At 43.1% G+C, this 22527-nt stretch overlaps 1 protein-coding gene across 1 annotated transcript; it reads left to right on the forward strand.

Moving 5' to 3' along the window:
* Positions 1 to 7648: 7648 nt before the first annotated feature.
* Positions 7649 to 9388, forward strand: h2bk1 (H2B.K variant histone 1). Its single transcript, XM_089008932.1, has 2 exons — positions 7649 to 7762; positions 9152 to 9388. Exons 1-2 carry the CDS (start codon positions 7649 to 7651, stop codon positions 9386 to 9388), a joined length of 351 nt encoding a protein of 116 aa, XP_088865058.1.
* The last annotated feature ends 13139 nt before the right edge of the window (positions 9389 to 22527 follow it).

Genomic DNA, 22527 nt, shown 5'->3' on the forward strand with positions numbered 1-22527 from the left:
TTCTTTCTATCCATTTTGTCACTGCCTGTCTCTTTAATGTTTTAACCACCTCCCCTCACTGCTGCGTTCTTGACCAATCACGTGGCTTTAACCGAAGACATGGTGGCGGAGAATAGAGGACAAAAAAATGTCAACTTCCATTTTGTTTTAGGAGAAGGGGCTCGTTTGCGAATGACACATCACTCATTGTGGCAGCTCCGTGTGTATCCCAAAAAATAGTTTGTATGCCAAGGTAAAATTTTGCTGAAATGTGATTGGTTAAATGCTTGAATAGGAAAACACATGTCTGGAAGCAGCGCAACAGTGGAAAGGTAATGAAAAGAATCTGAAAGACAATTCGGAATTATTTATTAAGAATTCATGGTAAACACATCAGTCCGTACGTGATTTAGATATTTTTAGGCCAGCGGAGAAGGCTGTGCAGGCCTTGACGGTCCGCCACTGCTAAATCCGCTCATGCACGAAAATCACATGCGCTGTCGAAGACTGACATCAGACCACACGAAAGTAACCCAATCTTGAGCAGACTTTATTGAGGTGGCTGCTTTTGTGACAGAAAACCGGGCAATTTTCATTCGGGTCAAAAGTTCAGAACGATGCTGTTTGAAACCATTTCATTCCTCCCTGCAACAAACATTGAATTCAGTGGTAACCCAGGAATGTGGAATCAACATAACAATAGGTGAACTGTCAAGGATCTGACCACAGCCCACAGGGATTAAATCAATATTCTGCTTTGGCAACCAAGCACACGGAACATAGCAACCATTATATTGTCATGTTGTAGCAACCCAATTGCAGTTTATCTCCAAAAATAAATAAATAAATAAATAAATAAATAAATAAATAAATAAATAAATAAAAACAGGTCGTTGAGGTTTTACATCCACTTACATTGGTGTTTTGAGGGGTATAATGACTGCAATTTCACAACCACACAGCACATTTCGCTTCCAATCAGAAAGCAAACATGACAGCAAACAAAGATTCTGTCCACAAATGTCATCCTTATTGTCTTGATATGCAAGAATGCACAATATTGTTTTGTAATGGTATCCTGTGGAAAGGTTACAAAACTATAATTTCAGTTCTGCATGAGCCAATGCGCCTGTTGTAGCAGATTACAGCATGAACCTGGTGGACTTTTCAGGAGTAATTGGTTTTCAAGGAGATGGAGAAATGCACAGCTTAATGTACTGAATACCAAGTAGTGTGAGAAATCATAAAATGCAGCAAAATGCACCATTTTATTGGAGGACTTTTGACAATCAACATGATTTTGAACAATTCAATTGTGGTCACAAACAAACACAGCATTGATTTAATCAAATACAGTGGAATCTATGTGGGTGAACGCCGACAAAGGCTACATATATAAAAGACAATTGTGACACCACCACACAAACGTAATAAAGAACCACAAATGGGAATCCAAAATATGCCTGAAATAAATAATGTTCACATATACCAAAAAGGAATTGCTCATGTACTCTGAAAGCATTATAGCTAATCATTTGTAAGAAACTAACCTGAAAAACCTGCCATCAATATTTTTTTCTTGATGCCTCTCCATTCCAGTTTTTTTTTCTTGATTTTATTTGAATGTGTCAGTCATTAATGCAGGGCGCAGCTGTTGAGTCCAGAGGCAAAAAAAACACATCACATTTCAGCATCGGGGTCATGTCGGCGCCAGCACAGGATGCCACATGTATATGGAGTGTACGCTATTACTCATGGGGGATAGGGAAAAGTTTAGCCCGTGAATACCAATTATCCACATATAATTCATGGCCACTAGAAATATAGATCTTAAAAATTAATTCCCAAAAAGTTGAGGTAAAAAACATGCTGATGAACCACTAATGAGGATTTTCCAACACATATGTATGTATTGCCTCTCTCTGTCTCTGTCTCTGCCTGTCTGTCTGTCTCTGTGTCTGGCTCTTTCTCTATTTCTGTCTCTTTCTCTGTCTGTCACTCTCTCTCTCACTCTCTCTTTCTCTCTCGCTCTCTCTCTCTAGAGAAAACTTGTAGGAAGTGTGAGTATAATTTTTTGTCCTACTAAGGACTGCATCCAACTTGTGTTTTGCCCCCCTTTCTATTTGCCATCATGTTTTGTTGTGTGCAACCCAATTCACAAAATGTATTCACATTAATGTACATTTTTTTGAAAATGTAAACATTGTGCTTGGCATCCATGGCAATTTAGGCCTGCCACGTTTGCCTATTTGTGCTGACACATTTTCTCATGACCGTTCCATTATGTTCATGGTGGCCTGAAATGGGGGTGCTGCGCCTGCCTGAAAAATCTTGCAAATTCAGCCCAACAGCAACTGATCGACAGTACAGTGGAACCTCGGTTCTCGAACGCCTCACAGTTCGAACAAATCGGAGTTCGAACAAAATATTCGAGATATTCTTGCTTCGTAGTTCGAACACCAATCGGTGTTAGAACGCCAATACGACGCATGAGTGCGTACGCGAGGGTGGGGTGCTGAGCGGCGTACGGGTGTATGCTCTCTCCGTGACCAACAATTGTCGCTTGCGGACGTGCTGCGTTTTGCTCTAGCGTTTAATATAGGTGTACGAAGAGTTTTAGCCCCTAATCATGCCTCCAAAGAAAGTAAGTGCTGCTAAAAGTTACAAAAGAAAAGTAGTGCGTACAACTATTGCATTTAAGAAAGAAATAATCGCAAAATATTAAGGTGGTGAAGCGAGTGTCTGATCTGGCTAGGGAATACAGCATGGCGAAATCTACGTTCAGTACGATATTAAAGAATAAGGTGGCTGTGACATCTAGTGATGTGGCTATGGGAGTGAGAGCAAGTGTCATTGGATAGATATTTTAAGAGAAAAGAACATCCTGTAGCCGAGTCATCCGTAGCTGTCACGTTCCGAGCGAGAGTTACGGCAGCTGACTCGTCGGAACGTAGTGGAATGTTTGGGATCCCAAAGCAGGCGGCATATACTACCCAAGCAGGATGTTTATTCACAAATAAAAGAAAACACAGCGAGTAAGAAGGCAGGGGGTGATCCGACCCACTTACTACACCAAAAAGCAAATGGCACACGAGGGTGCAAAATTACGCAATCCCGGAAGATGACATAAATTTACGGGACGCAGGGAAAATACCTCGGACCGGATACACTCGCGCATCGAAGGAAGAGTCCAGGTACGGTGGCGAGGTGAGTCAATCATCCGGCATTGGCGAGGTGATCGTGAACCGTATAAATGCCCCGTGTCCGTGATTAGAGAATTGACAGCAGGTGGAGAACGGCCGGGAGAGGCAGCCCCGCCCCCCCGCTGTCAACTCGCAAGTGACAGGAGCAAAGAGATGGTTTCGGTGTTCGAAAAAAATCGCTTTTCGAACAGGGTTCTGGAACAAATTATGGTCGAGAACCGAGGTACCACTGTATTTTCGTTTGCCGTGTGTCAATGATGTTCTTGAACTTAAATACACATGTATTCAGTCTATGATTGAAATGTTAAACACAATTATATAATGTGTACTGTGTATCACATATTTCCTTTTGTGGCTTTCAAGGATACTGGCTACTGCACTCCAAATTCAGAGGAATTCAATTCATCGCTTCATAAACTGGAATAAAGAAATCCCTATTACAGTAAAGTCTCGTTATATCGATATTCAAGGGAGTCCGAAAAAATATCGATATAACCGGGACTATCGATATATCCGATCCTGCGCCGAACTGCATTAAACAAAAGCCGCCAAAAGAGGGCAGCCAAGCGCCATATAAGAAACGGAGCTGGCCATTAGCTCCCTTGATGTTCCCCCAATGTTGCCTCAAAATGGCACATATAATTCTTTAATGATTGCAAACATGTATGCTTTAATCTTCAGAACTACAGTGTATTTGAAACATATTCATAACTGGATGTGTAACAAGAAAGCATATTATCCGAATCTGAAGCCATTGTTTGGATTCACAAGTAATGCAAGATGTCTTGGCGTGAAGTCATTTTTATTTGCATTTGAATAAAAAGTGACATTGGCTGTCCTTTAATACACAGTATGGAATGTTAATAATTTTCAAAATCATCGCGCTTCAGCAGACAAAACAAGAAACATTGTTGCAAAAAACCATTGCATTCATATACAGTACAGTGGGCATGTACATAACACAACAGGGAAACTGCAACGCTTACATCTTACTGTATTATGTATACAATTTAAAAAAGTCATCAATCTTCTTCTGCTTCCCATTTTTACCTTTTAACACAAACACTTCAATCTCGTCTGCTACACACGAGCTAGCGTCTGAAAATGAAAATGGCTCTGCGACACGGGTGCTGTGCACGTAACCAAGACACGTGACCAAGTTGACCAATGGCGCGACCGATGGCGTGTCACGTGACAAAGTCACACGGCCAAGTCGACCAATAGCGCGACCGATGGCAGCTCATGTGACCAAGTCGACCAATGGCGCGACCGATGGCGGCTCACGTAACAAGACACGTGACCAAGTTGACCAATGGCGCGACGGATATATCGATATAAACAACAAAAATGGCCGGCGGGGGATGAAAAGGAGCACCGTAATAACCGGATTATCGTCATAACCGGGTATCGTACTAAACGGTACTAATTATACATAAAAAGACTAGAAATGTGCAAGGGAAATGAAAATAGTATCGTAATAAGCGGTACTATCGATATAACCGATAACGATATAACGAGACTTTACTGTATTTCTGTTGAGACTGAAGAGCACATTAAACTCATCAAGTAAAAGAACTGATCAGAATCAGAATCAGAATCAGAATCATCTTTATTGCCAAGTATGTAGAACACACAAGGAATTTGTTTCCGGATGTCAGTTCTTCAAACAATTCAGACGCTACCCACCTTACGAAGGAGATACGTTCCCGAACAGTCGTTCGAAAGGTGAATTTGCTCGTAAGCTACTTCAGTGCTATATTTTGTATGGAATGTATGTTTAAGTCAAACACTGAGTGGGGAAGTATAAAACACAGACGCTCTAACAGTCATAAAAAAAATTCACAATTTCACACCTACTGTAGTATAACGACATATATCCTTGGGTCTTCAGTAATCCATTACTGAAGCTGCTGCATGGCACGCAATTAATGAATTACGTGCCAACCATTACTTTTTGTTATGCATCGTGTCCTTCTAGAACATCAAAGTCATTTTTTGCCGCGGGCCACATTGTAGTCATGGTTTCCTCTCGAGGGCCGTTATGAATTTGGGGAACCCATTAGAATGTTTAAATCCCTTCAAATATTATATATAGAGCACACAGCAAATTAATGAATAGCTCGTTTTCAAATCTGAAGTCAAGAATAATGACTTTTATTGTGGTTGACATCCAAAAATATGAAATTTTGGCTCAGATTTTAGCAATCATCATGGAATTTAACAAGTTTGATTTGCTTTCGCGGGCCGAAAAAAATGATGTGGCGGGCCGGATTTGGCCCGCGGGCCTTGACTTTGACACCTGTGTTCTAGAACTTCAACTGAGAAGAAGGATTTACTCCCCGCCCACATGATCTACACAGCCAATCATAAGCGAGCTCGGCGCCTCCTCCTCAGAGCGACAAATGGGAAGAGGGATTTCCTTACCAACCAACCACTCTCTGCAGCCAATCGTAAACGAGCTCGGCCGCAAAAAGACGTGCAATACCAAATCTAGCTTCAGCATCTCTCTCCGAACATTTTTCGACATACTGTACACGCAAAAATGTTCGTATGTAATGTTATTCATAACTCAATGTTTGTAATTTGGGGAGCGTCTGTAAAGGAGTGGTTGGATCATGATTACTGGTATTTGATTAGAGTCAACCTCCCATTAAAGGAGTGCTTTGCAACACCTACTGTATGTTCATGAAAACTCGGTTAGAAAGGCATGGAAGTAGTTTTCGCTGCAGAGTAGTTGTAGTTTGTAGTAGTTGACCAAAAATTAAACCTGTTCAATATTAACAACCGCAAATCCTTTATTATGGTTAACGCCGAGATGGTTCAAGGTAGAAGATAACTGGTGTGCGAGTGTAACATGAAATAGAATAATAGCCAATTTCAAAGTGACCGGACAGTTGTGTTATTGCCAGAGAAAATGGTTGTGTTAAATATCTGTATATGAGGTTTTTTTTTTCTCACAACAAAAATAAGAACATCAGTTTGCAAATGTTGTGTACTTCAGCTCCCAGAAAATCTTACATTGAGCCTACGTGCTCTTATTTCTTCTTGTGCTTGTTGCATTGTGAAATCATACTGCCTCTCAATGGCATGATGACAATTTGGGAAATAGAACTGCAACTATCAATGATGGTACGTATGTGATATGCCCGTCATTTTTTTAATTTCAGGTCTCTCACATAAAAAAAACTGTAAATGTATTAAAAAAAATCACCATTTGTGAAACCCCATAATAGACAAAAAAGGCAGGTTAAACCTTGCCATTTCTGAGGACATTTGAAAAAACAAATAGGAAAAACACTTTTTTTTTTCCAGACAGACCTTTGAGCATTTTTATTTTTTGGTGCATGTACTGTATTAAATCATCGATGCTTATGATTTTGTCCAGCACTTTAGGATAAAAAAATAATATGTACACACTATATTTGATGTGGATCTATCCAATCCAGCGTGTCCCCCGCCTTGTGTCCGAAAACGACTAGAATAGGCTGCAGCACTCTCAGCGAACCTCATGAGGATAAAGCAGCCTGGAAAATAGATGTATGGATATTTAACTCAGAAAAGACACTTGGAACACCAAAGAAGTGGCACGACTTATCTTGCTGCCAGTTCCTGGATGATATGTCTTGGACTTCGTGGGCCAGAAATTAGAAAGGCTCAGTACAATTTGAGCAATAAAATGAATGAAACATCAATTACAAACAAATTCCACCAGGCAAATTCTATGTAAAACACACATAGAAAACCCTTTAGTTTTGGCCTGCAGGGTGAAATTAACTGTTGATTGCTAATACTGATTGTTAATACTACTTATTTACGGGTGTGCTTTAAGCTCTTCCTGTACATGTTCTTGAACCTTAAGCAACCTTAAACGTCAAAGATTTACCACACTGAAAAGTTACTCGTCGCAAATAACGACCCAAATGCATGTACACAAAGCAAACTAATGATAAATATTGGTTTTACCCACCTTTTTCACATAAAACTAGACCATAAAACGGACAGTATGTCGAAATAACTGCGAAAGCTTGTTTTGATAACCAACTCGTGTCAGGTGAAAATATAGTGTAATTCGCCTAACCACCTGAAAGGGGCAGAAATACACGAAACATACACCGCTTGTGTCCAAGAAACGGGACCAGTCCTCCACTTAGTGGACAAAATTACTCAGTGCAAGTATAGTTTCTTGTCTTTTTTTAATCGACCAAAACAAGTTACGTTTTTCAGACATAAATATACAAATTCCCTTTATTCCAGCTGGTCCCCATTGTGAGACATATGTGACGTCTACTAATTATACAGCGTACAAGGGCAAGCAGGTGACCTTAATTAGCTACTAACGCTTCACGCCCCATAAGTTCAAGGGCAGTGGGAGAATCGTTCCGAAACACTGTTAAAAAGTCTAGTCAAGAAGAAGAGGAAGAACAACAACAACAACGACAACAATAACAATTAAAATAATAACCATAATGTCAAATGACATTTCAAAAAAGAAGGGCAAGAGTTCCGGTGAGAAAAGGGCCAAGAAAAAGGTCAAACGTAAAGAGACATACGCCATGTACATCTATAAAGTTCTGAAGCAGGTGAGCAACACGTGACTTGTGCTTTTAACTGGGTTTTGTGGGCATATTATTGTTGTTGTTGTTGTCATCTTAGTTAATTTACCAAGGATGGACACAATTATCAGTAAAATGTTGTAAACATAACTGGATTATGTGGCTTTCTTTATCTCTAAGCCACTTTAGAGCAACTAAAACTGACTGGAAGAATTTATTTTCTGTATTTCAGGTTTAATCAACTCGTATTTAGATTTTTCTCCAATATGACCGGTGCAGTAGGCCTTGGTGTTTATTAAAACGATACAGGTGCGCCTTTCTCATTAATAATTGTTGTAAACCACTCTTAACATTATGCATTGACAATATAATCCCTACAATTATATCGATATATATGATAACATAGAAACGCGTACATTATTTCAACTATTCAATGAAAATGCACAATATTTCACACGTTTGTTTTTATTTAAATGCAAATGATTGAACCAAAACGCGAATGAAGTGACGGTACTTCGGCAGTGATTATGTCCGGTACCACTAGAGGGAGCACTTGTACTAAACCATATTTAAAAAAACGTCGAGTTCACTTAGCGCTGCACTTTGTGTCCAGTGGGGTGGTGGCAAATGAATAGCATATGTATTTGTTTGTTTTGTAGCCGCCCCCTCCCGTGCACCTGCTGGGTGAGATGCCTGGTCTTAGCACCCGCCACAGTTTATTTCTTTATTTATTTGTTTGTTTGTTTATTTATGTGTTTATGTATTTGTTTAAGTATTTGTTTGTTTATTTTAGTGAACGCTCCTTCAGCTGGCTATAGAAAGACTATTTTGGGTGGGTATTTTAACAGTGAAAAACTTCATTCAGGAATTAAAAATAAATGACATATATTTATATGTAATATGCTCATCAAAAATGAAGTCATGCGGATGTCGAACTGTTGAAATCCCGAATGTTGGCTGCCTAGTGTGTAATGATATGAGCAAATCGTATTTGTATGTTCAACTAGTGATGCCTGACTAAAGACCAAAGGAGCATGCGCGCTGCTGCAAGTCAGTCTGATGAGAGCCTCCGAGAGTCACACATGTCAATTGTCTTGTCCCTCCAACCAACACAGCCGTTCTAATAAAGAACCTTAACTCTATCCAGAAGTTGTATCATTTACCGAACCCGCTTACACAAAGCAACATCTAGTGTACCAACCACCTTAAGGACTGTGACAGTTGGTTCTCAATGCTCACTTTTATCCAACTTTATACTGACTACTACTACGACTACTACTACTGTAATAATAATACCAATGATAATAATACATTTTGAATTTGAAATATATGTTGAAACTTGTGGTTGGATTTGTTTTTGCTGAAATGGTAGTCAAATGAACAAGGCCTGAGAAACGTTCGTGTTTGTTGGTTTAGGTTCATCCCGACACGGGCATTTCCAGCCGGGCCATGAGCATCATGAATTCGTTCGTCAATGACTTGTTCGAGAGGATTGCCACCGAAGCGTCGCGCCTGGCCCAGTACAACAAGCGGGCCACCATCACCAGCCGCGAGGTGCAGACCGCCGTCAGGCTGCTGCTGCCCGGCGAACTGGCCAAGCACGCTGTGTCTGAGGGCACCAAGGCCGTTACTAAGTACACCAGCTCCAAGTGAAGAACGGAACTTCTTGTCGGTTCCTAATAAATACGTTTCCTTGCCTCAATGGAATCGTCTTTGGCTCAGTAACACATATCCGAGTTAACCACTAGATGGCGGTATCGTACAACAGTTTGTAATGCAGTTATTTTGCGGAGTCAAAACGTCCAGCACATTGGTTTCTAAGAGTAGGTCGTGGAACTGTACCAGAGCCGACGGAATTATCCTCTTTGGGGAGTGCTGCACAGTAGAACCGAGGTTAAAAAGGTTAGGAGTCAAACAAGTGACCTATACTCAAAAGCTGCCATTAACACAGAAGTGATCGGCCGGCGTTGCCTTTTATCACGGCTATCATTGAATAAAACACAAATTTGTACTGTATATGCCCCAAAATAAAATGGCGCTTAACGGCTCTATAGAATGGTTTTTCATTGGTTAAAAAGGTTGTTTGATTGAGCTGTGAACAGACCAAGCTGTCCACAGAAGACTTGGAAAAAAGTGTCAACGTTCTTCAGGAACATCCTCTGTTTCCCCACCCCTCATCAGACTCAGAATCATCTTTATTGCCAAGTATGTAGAACACACAAGGAATTTGTTTCCGGTAGAACACGCTGCACTAGTATCGTCGTCAAAAAAAAAAAAAAAAAAAACTGCTAAGTGGCACTATACAGTTCATGTACATGTTCCCCAAATGTCCATGTATTTTGGCATTCTGAATTTTCAATGGCCAAAATCCCTGCAGCCATCTCACTCTCAGAATCACAATCACAATCTAGAGCTGGGGTCGGGAACCTATGGTTCACGAGCCATACAGCTCTTTTGATGATTGCATATGGCTCACCGATAAAACTAAATACATATTCTCGTTTTTTTTCACCGTTTATTTTCTGTTAGGGCTGCAGTTGGCGGAAAGCGCAATTTTGATTGGATGACACTGACCTAGGTTGGCCGAAAGCGGCTTTTTGATTGGATGATACTGGCCGTCATCTTGAAACAGGTAAACGCCCCTTTAAATGAGCCCAACGAGTGCACTTCAGCTTGAATGCACCGGAGCATTCGCCTTTGAGGAGAGAAAAGGTTCTGATTCTAATTTGCAATGAAACAATACCATCGATGAAACAGTCGAATGTCAGTGACATTTTAACAAGCCCCATGTTAACGTTAGCATAAATCTACTTCTGCGAGAAGAGATTGCAGATAGCAAGTGTGGAAGCTTATGAGCCGTGTGCAGGCTAGCTAGCAGGAACTTTGCCTCTGCACCGGCAAGTTGAATTTCATTCAGATCGTTTGCCTGGATTTTTACCAATCACGAGGAATGGATAACCTTTCATGTTAACGGTGAGTACTATCACAAAGTTAGTTTAAATAATACATTCTGACATTTTGTTGAAAAGTGGCCGCGTCTGCGTGTGTGTTTGCGTGCACGCGCGTGTTTGTATGTGCACGCACGCCCGTGTGTGCGCGTGTGTGTGGCTCTCACTGAAAACCTTTCCAAATATTTTACTTTTATGGCTCTCTTCGTCAAAAAGGTTCCCGACTCCTGATCTAGAGGAACATGCAACTGCAAAATGGCCCACAATAATGCGTTTAACACACCTCATCCTGTCCATCACTAACCTATGCAAACTGTACAGCAGTGGTCAACAAACTATGGCCCGCGGGCCGTATCCGGCCCGTCAGCACATTTGGCCCGGCCCCCTGAACAATACCAGAGGTGCTATCAGATGTTTTTTCTATTTGGCCTCCAGAAAAATAAAAAATCCTTTTACAGGTCAAAGGTCGGTTTTTGATCATTATCTGTTCCTATTTTAATCAATGTATGTTGTTTCTAATCGTAATTGAACAATACAAACACGCCTGCTCACAATTGAACGCTGAAGGAGTCGGTCACAATGCAAAGCGACACAAGAAAGTGACGTATGAGTAAGTGCAGGGGAGTCCGGTGGTACATTCAGGTGCGCTCAGTTTGCCGCTCTATTTGGTCCCAGACCCGTTTTCTTTTGTAAACCTTCCTGTCAAAGAGAGAACGGAATAATGGCGAAAAGGTTAGGTAAGAGAAAAATTGATTCAGAATGCATGGTATTTAACCTGCAGTGGACAAACAATTATTTTTATGTTCAATGCAACGAAAAGGATGTTTGTCTCATCTGTCAAGAGGCGGTGGCGGTATTCAAAGAATACAATCTTCGCCGACACTGAATCCCATCACAAAGACAAGTACGATAGCTTGCAAGGCCAAATACGAGCAGACAAACTCTCAAAGCGAAAAAGTAGACTACTATCTCAGCAAAATACATTTGTACACAAAGCTCAGCTGAAGGAAGCATCCGTTCGGGCCAGCTTTCGGGTTGCTAAACGGCATCGGTAAGCCTTTCACGGACGGAGAGTTTGTTAAGAAATGTATGGATGCTGCTGCGGAGGAGTTGTGTGCCAAGAAGAAATAAAGCCGTAAGTCTGTCGGTGAGTGCAATCACAAGACGCGGTGAAGGAATCAGGATTAATGTATATGCCCAGCTGCAGCAGAAGATGAAAGAATTTGACTTATTTTTTTTCAGTAGCACTGGATGAGAGCACGGACGTGCAAGACACATCGCGTCTGCTTATTTTTTTCGTGGAGTTAGCGTAAACTTTGAGATATGTGACGAGCAGCCAGCCCTCCAAAGTCTCAAAGTTACTACCACGGGAGAGGATATTTTTGACCAAGTGTACCAAACCATGAAGAAGTTGGACCTGAGTTACAGATCTGTGATGTTCTGAAAGACGCATTCAAGCCCAACAGTCTCATTGACTTCTATGCCGCCCTCCCAAACGACACATATCCAAACATCAAAAAACACACAATGAAAATGTCCACAGTTTTGGCAGCATGTATCTGCAAAAAAGGATTTTCTTGTATGAAACTGCTGAAATCTCCAATGAGATCAAGATTGACAAATGAACATTGGCATCCGTGCTTGAGACTGGCTGTAACTAGAATGGAACGCAATATTCAACTTCTCACCACCCAGATGCAGACCCACAGTTCACACTGATGAACATACATAGGTAAGCTCACTTTTCTGACTTGAATGAAAAACCACTTCATCCATCCATCTCTTTTACGAGCCGCTTTTACCTCACAGGGGTTGCTGTAGCCTATCCCAAGCCATCCTCAGGCAGTGGGAAAGGGAACTGTTTGCCAACCAATTGCAGGGCACACAGAGACAAACAACTATTAGTGCTCACACTCACATATAATGACAATTTCAAGTTTTCAATCATGCATGTTTTGGGAATGTGGGAGAAAAGGTGCTAATTACTGGGCGGCTGACTTTCCACTCGTAAGAGTGAATTGCTGTCTTTGCTGAACATTCAACAGACATATTTGCCTTCATTGTCGTTAGTTTACCGCAAAAGGTATATTTTTCCAAGTTCTGTCATGTAACTGTGTTTTAAATTATGTTTTTGGAGCAACAGAAGTTTGGGGAGCCCTGTTACAGTATATAGACCAATTACAACCAACAAAAGATACAATTTCACCGTGTGTCCATGTATTTTTGTTGTGGTTCATATGTAATATTTGATGCCAGTAACTTTGCAGGTGATGATAATAGAAATGAAAGTTTTTTGTATTTCACCCCATTTCCCGACAATCGCGCCCATGCATGATGGTCGTCAATACGCCGGCTGTCTCCGTTAAGCACGCTGCTATGAAACATATTATGGATGGGTGCATTAGTGACTGATGCACAGGCTGGCCTTGTTTTTGTGTTGCGAGCACATCATTAGAAAATGTTCCACTTGGCAGGGAAGCACGTATTAAGCGCTCGCACAATGAAATGAGGTTGTGATCGATGGTTAAAGTTATCCAAGACTATTATGCTGAAATATGAACCTCCCTTTTGTCACCATCAAACAGAGAGCTATTTGCATGTTGATCAGTGCATCGAGAGACAATTGAAATCTGTGTTGCAATGTGTGGAGTGGGGCCCAACACTCAAACGATATAGAAATGTAATCACGCCCAGAGTAGTTTGCCACTGTGGTTTAATTTAATGCTCTATAAATTCATTTGGGTTATCCAGCAACATGCCAAGCATCTTAAATAGAATCGTTTTTTTTTTTTTTTTTTTTTCATTCAGCATTGTTGACAGCTTTTACGGATCTATGCAGCCCTTTAAAAAAACATTATTGATCGGCTTCCAATAGACTATTTCATGGAACTGAAATAAATAAATAAATACAGTAAAGTCTCGTTATATCGATATCGGATATATCGATAGTCCCGGTTATATCGATACTATTTCTATGCACGCACGGAGAAAATTACATGCAAACAGGGTCGGATATATCGATAGTCCCGGTTATATCGATATTTTTTCGGACTCCCTTGAATATCGATATAACGAGACTTTACTGTAAATGGAATCTCATGATTCTGGCTTGATCGCGCACAATACATTTAATTCATCTGATCAAATGTCAACCTTGTCACCATCATAAGACCTTTAATGCACTATAAAAGCTTAGCATAAAAATCGTTGCGGAGATGGAATACTTTGTAAAGTTTCTTAACTGGGCATTCACCACTGGCATATGTCAAAACAAAACAGTAGACACTCTTCTTAACTGTAAATCTGAAATGTCTGATGCAAATAAAAATTCACCATGTTGAGGTACCTTTTGAGCCGCATGGCGGACTTGAAGGTTTGGTTAACAGTACACTTTAACGTACTGAGATAGCAATTTTACATTATAATATCATTGTTCGTTGTTACTTTCACATGAGTTTTAACTCATTCACTGCCATTCCTGAATGTATTCTGGAATTGAAAATATGACGTTGTGCGCCATTCCAGAATTTGCTCGGGTTTTGGTTTTTAAAGTGCTGGTCAGACCTCTGGCAATCCTTTTCCCTCCCATGAGGGGGCAGCATTTGCCTTTTGTACAGCCACCTCCACTTGCACTCCATATAACTCCAGACCGACCTTGTTCTGATAAAAGAAGAGAGAGTAAGGTTTCTTATGCTGTGTGCTTGTTCTTATGCTGCATTGAGTGTTTATGTCTGTGTAAGCTCTCAGTCGTACAGGAGTGGTCCATCGATGAGAAGGTTTCTTCAGCCGTCATCTGTACAAAAGTGAAGGTTTCGGACGTTTCGCCTCCTATCCAAGAGGCTTCGTCAGCGAACTAAAGTCTGACTGGTCGTATCGGTCCCATTTATATATCCCTAATGTCCAGACATGGTGGCGCCGGACACAGCTATGATAGGTCCCTACTCTCAGGTTGGGGGGGACAGGGGACCCCTCCCTGTGGCCCCACTGATTGTTCCTACATTCCTGACTAACGACTGGCCTATTACCCCCACTCCCCCCCGGTATCACCTCATCAGCATAACGACCCTCATCAGCATTGCGAAAGTTGCCTAACCTGTTTTGCCTAAGCAGGCTATTGTATGATACTTACAAACCTGTTTTGCCTAAGCAGGCTATTGTATGTTTCGCAAGGCTGATGAGGGGTCGTTATGCTGATGAGGTGATACCGGGGGGAGTGGGGGTAATAGGCCAATTTGCAATTTCATTTGGTGTTAGTTTACAATAGCCATACAATAGCCTGCTTAGGCAAAACAGGTTAGGCAACTTTCTCAATGCTGATGAGGGTCGTTATGCTGATGAGGTGATACCGGGGGGAGTGGGGGTAATAGGCCAATTTGCAATTTCATTTGGTGTTAGTTTACAATAGCCATACAATAGCCTGCTTAGGCAAAACAGGTTAGGCAACTTTCGCAATGCTGATGAGGGTCGTTATGCTGATGAGGTGATACCGGGGGGAGCGGGGGTAATAGGCCAATTTGCAATTTCATTTGGTGTTAGTTTACAATAGCCATACAATAGCCTGCTTAGGCAAAACAGGTTAGGCAACTTTCACAATGCTGATGAGGGTCGTTATGCTGATGAGGTGATACCGGGGGGAGTGGGGGTAATAGGCCAGTCGTTAGTCAGGAATGTAGGAACAATCAGTGGGGCCACAGGGAGGGGTCCCCTGCCCCCCCCCCAACCTGAGAGTAGGGACCTATCATAGCTGTGTCCGGCGCCACCATGTCTGGACATTAGGGATATATAAATGGGACCGATACGACCAGTCAGACTTTAGTTCGCTGACGAAGCCTCTTGGATAGGAGGCGAAACGTCCGAAACCTTCACTTTTGTACAGATGACGGCTGAAGAAACCTTCTCATCGATTGAGTGTTTATGTAGTCCTAAAACTATAGTCTGTGGGTCCTTGAATTTGAGTGAACATTACAAAAACCCTGGCACTGGAGTGGACACATTTTTTGCACGTCTGGCAGTGAATGAGTTAAGGTAACTACTTTGCAGTTTTCATACTAATTTGTGCACATTTGAAATGTATTCTGGTGATGTCTAACAAGTAGCATCTTCGATTTATCATGAGAGGTTCTTGCAATAAATAAATAAATAAATAGACCAGTGAGTGCCACCAGGCATGTCCTCTTGAATGAATGGATAAATAAATAAATAAATAAATGACTAAATAAATAAATAAATAAATAAATAAATACATACATACATACATAAATACATACAAGTTAGCTTCTTCTTTTCACCGTGGTACCTTTGTGGTTAGCGCTGATCTTTCCCGATATGTTACAGCCTGTTTGATTGCCCAGTCAATTATTTCACATCTCAATACCTGTTTTCTTTTTCCAATAAACTTTGCTTTACAATGAAACTTGACAGACGTGCCCTTAAAAACCTACACCATCTTCTACAATTCTGCCTTAAACTAACACCAAATGAAATTGCAAAACCATTAGCATTTAATGTTACTCTAATTACATTTCATCACGCTCACAGTATATTGAATGACTTCACAATGTGGCAGGAGGGCTGCAGTTAAGTCTCCCTCGGTATGTGTGCCACAGTACTACAAACAGCATTAAGAGGCACATAATCAGAGGGAACTAATTGCCAATGATTGCATAAATGAAGTGGCTCACATTCATCAGGACTGATGTGCAGCCTCACCACCTTGGGAGAAGAAGGCGCTTGACCAGAAAGTAGAAAACCCATGAAGCTATACCGCTTGTGGCGGGTTATATAATGAAACAGAATATGTCCAACGGCAGGGAGGGTGGGAGAAGGGGTCGTGTGTTATTGATGTTTTTTTTTGTTGTCGTAAGAGTTGCTTCTACTTGATGAACACAAAAAAGGCCAACCATTTGAGAAATGAATCTATTGAAGTCTCCTTCTTTTTCCTCCCCATTAGTAAGTGTTTAGTTCAGCGTTTTAAATAATTGTGTTACAAGGAATGATATTTAAAATACATTTGGGAGCCAATGAGGCGGGAAAGTGCCTACATGTTTTGCTGATGACACCCGGGCCATTTGGAAGACATCAAAGTAGAGAGGAGGTAGCCTCTGTGCATATTATAAACTCATTATGTGTATCGTTTGAAAGGATGTTCTCCAGCCATAGAAAACAATATTCCTAGTCTCTGATAATGTGTGTTCTCAAACTTGAGACTCGTGCTCGCCTCCACTTTCATGTGGCATCAATTTCCAAACTTTAACATAAAACAAATTACATTGATTTACAAAGCAGCAAGTGTCGTTAAGGTATTGGTGGGAAAAAGCTAGTTGGTGTCTGTCATTTCAAATGAATGGAGTGGAATATACAGAATCAAAGATGACTTTCTGAACAAATTTTGACATTGACATCAACTATAAAACATAAAACAAACGGTCGCTCTCATCAAACCTTTTCAAACAGTATTTTGAATCATTCTAGAAATGAGATCAATATGGCCTGCAAATGTTTTTCGAGCAAATATTTAATGCAATTTTGACGTTGCCACAGTATTAACACAGTTGTATCACCACTCACTGCCATAGCAGCAGAGCTCTGTTGTCAACCAAGGGCTACCTATTCAATGCCATATATTTTTCTGACATTGCGAGAGTATGTGCCAAACATTTTTTTTACCATTTTGGCTAATTTGTGAAGGCTTACAGAAAGTTGAGTTCTTTCGATATGCAAGCACATTTACACAGGCATGATTTGAGTGTGTTTTTGGGCCTGTGTGCTTGTACTCCACGGCTGACAATGGACCATCTTTTTGATTTGTGATTTGAACAACACAATGCTTCCACATGTCACCTCACAACGTAGGATCTCAGCTGGATCGCCGCCATGCCACACCACGCACTCACTCACAATTAGCGCAACCAAGATCTGACCAAAACCACATCTGTCATCTAATGGTCATTTATCAAAATGAAATCATTCCCACAGTCTCGATAGTGACCAAGGAAGCGTGCGAAGCCCTGTATTAATATTTTTAAATAAAACACCCAAAAGATATTTAGACGTTTTCACAATAAATTATCCGGATTTTGCAAACATATTGTTACGTTCTGGCATTAAATGACGTCTATAAATAACGACAAGTAAATCGAAGCTGACTTGCCTGAGGCTTGCCCAAGTAGCTAATACAGGAGTTAACCTCCTCACTCATTGTTCCTTTTCAAACCAACACAAACAGAAATAATGAATATAACTTGTGTACATTTTTCAGGTGGAAGGAATACATTTGAGCCATTTGGCTACTGGCAATGATATCACCACAAAGACGTGGAAACGATGGTCAATCATTCAAAAAGAGATATTATCTGGGTGCCTGGTGAGTAGGCTCGAAAAGGCTTAATTATGCTCCATCCCTCCTCCATCAGAACACTTCACGTGGGATAGCTGCACAGCGGTGGCTAGTCATTCAGGCTAATGCGCCGATGCAGGGAGTCGTGTGGATACATAAAAGCCATTAAGACTCGTGAACGAGCAGGAAAAATACAGAGCGACTGAATGATATTTTACAAACAGCACGTAAACAGGCATGCTGTTAAAGGAGCAGTTGTCTTTGTCTGAACCAGAGTGCGCACGGATGTTAATCGTGTCTAATTGGAGCATTTTCCCTTTCTATCATTTGAAGAGGTCCCTAAAAATGTCCTGAGCTATGATCGGGGGATGTGGGAGTTTTCCAGGGAGGTTTTCCTCTATGACCTTTGCAGAAACAAATCCAGCGCACCATCTGTTCAATATTTATGATTGCATGTTGCGGCTTGAGAATTCACTTGCGCTTTGGAGCAATAGCCAAAAAGGAAGTGACCTAAATCTTGTGTTTTTCTCACAGTCAAATATTTTCTTTCCAGTCATATGTTCTTTGTGCCACCACAATTAAAAATTCAGCATTCTAACTACTGTCACGTCCGCTTGAGGAGTGGTGACAGAAATCAACGGACGAAAAAGGAAGGGTTTGGATCCGAAATACACGATGGAGACAGTATAGTTCAATAAAGGCAAAACAGAAGGTAAGGAAATCAAACAGACGAGCGGGACCAACTTGCGTACTGCTGGGTGACAGGGTAACGAATGAAAGAATACACCGGCGAGGGCAGAGCGGGAACGGGTGGCTTTTATAGTGTCAGCGACGGGAAAATCGAATCGGGAAATTGGACAAGGAGTGGGAAGGAACGCTCGCTCCTTCCTCCCGCCCTATTTTGATTTTGTCCCCGTAGATCGGCCCTCCCGGTAACGGGCGTTCGAGGGAAGGGGGGGAAGGAAGTCCCCGCAGGCGAGCGGGAGCGCGAAAGAGAGAATAGTGCGAGCGAAACGAGGAAGGAGGTCCCCCTCCACCGCTCCGCCACTCTGCTCTTGCTCTACTCGGCCGCCCTGACCGCAAGTTCCTCCCTTCCAACTTCCCTTTTTTACGCGAGCCGATCGCTGAGAGAAATTCGTCCAGGTTCTCACTGCCTCGAGCTAAATAATTATAGCTACTTTTGCGTAGTCCACCCGGTCTTCCTCCGTTCCTTCTTCTCCTCCGACAAGTAACCACGAATGAAGCGGACTCTGGGCTTCCCAAGGCCAACCGCTTTCATTCTTTTTCAGAATCGGAGATACAGGAAACGGTGTCACATCTCGTTGCCATCCTGGGCGCGCCCCGCCCCTCCTGTCACCTCCTCCGCCAATCATGGGAGACGGCCCCTCCAATCATCATTCACCTGGGTTCCCACAGTTGATTGTCATTCACTGATTGTGCCTTATGTCTATATCTGCCTATCGCTCACTACCGTTCTCCGTCGGAGTATTTTTGGATGTCGCCGTCACCACTACTGTGTTACCAGGCCATTGTTAGTTCCTCCACGCTTCCCTATTTGTTATTTTTGATGCATGTTTCAGTAAAGACTCTTGCTCCTTCCAAGCCTGTCACGCCGTGTATTTCGGGTCCTTCCCCTTCGCCAAACCCCGTCGCTCGAGTCCTGCCTTTTTCGCACTCGAGCGTCGTCACAAACGGACACTGTAATTGTATGGCAGCTCTCTCTCATATTTTTCACGCTGTTGCAATTGGTATCAGACCTGGATAAAATTTAATCATCGTTGTTCGGGTATGTTTTTGGGGGTTTTTCATAGGTTTTCGGACATAACCTACGAGCCGGAATAAAAAAGCTTTTAACGTTGTCGACGGATGATCAAAAAATAGGAAACCGCTGCGACGGACGGCGCCTCTCGCCGTTTCACACTTTTATTCATTTTAGGAGGTTGTAACGGAGAGGATCACTTGATATCTTTTCAGAGACGACTATGACTCACGCTTAAGCAATCAACTGGTTTATTGCGGTTCGTTTCCTTTCTCGCACATTGCGGAACCGGTATTTCACAACTGCGATCCTGGACTTCACAACCCTTTAATACCGATTACATTTTTTATTGTCGATTCTCCAAAGATAAAAATGATACATAAATAAAACAAAAATATTATAACAATCAAATAAAATAAAGTAAAGAAATAATACAAATTATAATAAAATGATCTTATGAATGCGGTTATGCTTTTGTCTATCATCAGTTAGCCTTTCACATATTGATCAGGTTTAGAAACGCTCCCGAGGCAACTTGCCTAATTCTTTAATGGTTAATTTTTATTGATTGGTGGAACTTGATTTCTTACCACTCCGGAACGATCTTGAGCCCGACTCGCTCCTGAGAGGCAATTTCTCGTAATTCCATCAAGCAAAATCTTCAAAATAAACCCAATTCAAAATTGAAAACATTGATAAATCCACAATTTCGGCTAAACTAAAATTATACTTTTTCTAAGGAGCCCTCGTGAGACCAAAAGGGAAGGGAAATCGACCGGGCGGAAGTTTACTCGTCTAACAGAGGATTGCTCCCCCTCCGAGCCTTTGGTCTGTGCCGTTGGACACATCTCGCCCGCTAGCTCTCAGATCCTCAGATCCCCCCATAAATCCTGGTCATTTCCCCGGAGATTCAGGTCTGTGTAAATAGGGCCGATACGACCAGTCAGACTTTAGTTCGCTGACAAAGCCTCTTGGATAGGATGCGAAAAGTCCGACACCTTCAAAAAGTACAGATGACGGCTGAAGAAACCTTCTCATCGACGATCCGCGATGTGTTGGTTCCGGGACGCCGTTCACGATAGGGCAGCTTTGGTCTCCTTCCTCAAACGATGGGCCCATCTGAGGTGTTGTTGGATAGACGGGACCTCCACCTGGCCCTCCTGGGTGGGGAACAGCGGCGGCTGATAACCACAGGCGGACATGAACGGGGACCGACCTGTGGCTGAGGAGACCAGCGTCTTCTGCGCGTATTCCACCCACGGCAAATGGAAGGCCCACGACGCTGGACGATGGCGGCACACGCACCGTAGAGCCGCTTCCAGATCCTGGTTCTTGCGCTCCGTCTGGCTGTTGGATTAAGGGTGGTAGCCAGACGACAAGCTTGCCGATGCCCCTATGGACCGACGGAAACATTTCCATACCTTGGACACGAACTGCGGTCCCCGGTGCGACACAATGTCCGCCGGAATCCCGTGGAGACGGACGACGTGGTTCACCAGGAGTTGGGATGTCTCGATCCCGGACGGCAACCTGGTTAACGGAATGAAGTGGGCCGATTTGGAAAAGCGGTCCACCACAGTGAGGACGACCGTCTTGCCACGGGCAAGGGGGAGGCCCGTGACGAAGTCCAGGGAGATATGGGACCACGGTCGGGAGGGGACTGGCAGTGGCTGGAGAAGTCCCGCCGGGGGTTGATGGGAGACCTTCCCACGGGCACAGGCGAGCATGCCTTCACATAGTCCGCGACGTCCCTCCTGTAGTCCGGCCATCAGAACCTCTCGGCGATGAGGTGGACCCCTGTTGACCCCAGGGTGACAAGCAACCCTGGAGGCATGTCCCCAGTGCAGCACCTCGGTGCGTAGTGCGGGGGGGACGAATAGGCGATCCAGTGGGCAACCCTTGGTAACCGGGTTACCACCCTGAGCCTCCTGAACCTTCTTCTCCACCTCCCACCTAAGGGTGCCAAGGATGTGTTGCGCCGGCAGGAAGTTGGCGATGACCTCCTCCTTCTCTGTTGGCTCGTGAATGCGAGATAGGGCGTCCGGCTTGGTGTTCTGCGAACCTTGGCAGTAGGTGAGAGTGAAGTTGAAATGGGTCAGGAACAGTGCCCACCGGGCCTGCCGCGAATTAAGTCTCTTGGCGGGCCGAATGGCGGCCAGGTTCTTATGATCGGTGAAGACGGTGAAGCGGTGTTTGGCCCCTTAGAGCCAGTGTCTCCACTCCTGCAATGCCAGGATGACCGCCAGCAGTTCCCGGTTCCCCACATCAAAGTTGGCTTCCGCAGGGCTGAGGCAGCGGGAGAAGAAGGCGCATGGCTGAAGCTTCTGGTCGGCCGGGGAGCGCTTGGATAATACCGCCCCCACCCTGGACTCCGATGCGTCAACCTCTACCGCGAACGCCTGATCCGGGTCGTGGTGGCGTAAGACAGGAGGGTTAGTGGAGGCGATTAAACGCCCCCTCCATGTCGGGTGCCCACCTAAGTGGAACCTTGGTGGAAGTGAGATTGGTTAGGGGAAGTGCTTTCTGACTATAACTGCGGATGAAGCGGCGGTAGAAGTTGGCAAACCCCAAAAATCGCTGGAGTTGTTTGCGTGTCTTGGGGTTTGGCCATTCTACCACCGCTTTGGTCTTGGCGGGATCAGCCCGAAGTTGTCCCTGCTCCACAACGAACCCCAGAAAAGACAGGGAGCGGACGTGGAACTCGCACTTCTCTGCCTTCACGTAGAGCCGTTTTGCAGGAGCCGCGCCA

Source organism: Hippocampus bargibanti, linkage group LG11, assembly GCF_051943395.1.
Source record: "Hippocampus bargibanti isolate YZ-2025 linkage group LG11, ASM5194339v1, whole genome shotgun sequence".
Lineage (NCBI taxonomy): Eukaryota > Metazoa > Chordata > Actinopteri > Syngnathiformes > Syngnathidae > Hippocampus > Hippocampus bargibanti.

What these genes read in the sequence shown, in the direction of transcription:
- h2bk1 (XM_089008932.1), top strand. Translation starts at nt 7,649, where the DNA reads ATGTCAAATGACATTTCAAAAAAGAAGGGCAAGAGTTCCGGTGAGAAA. An exon ending in TCTATAAAGTTCTGAAGCAG is followed by an intron (nt 7,763 to 9,151) that starts GTGAGCAACACG and finishes TTGTTGGTTTAG; the next exon opens with GTTCATCCCGACACGGGCAT.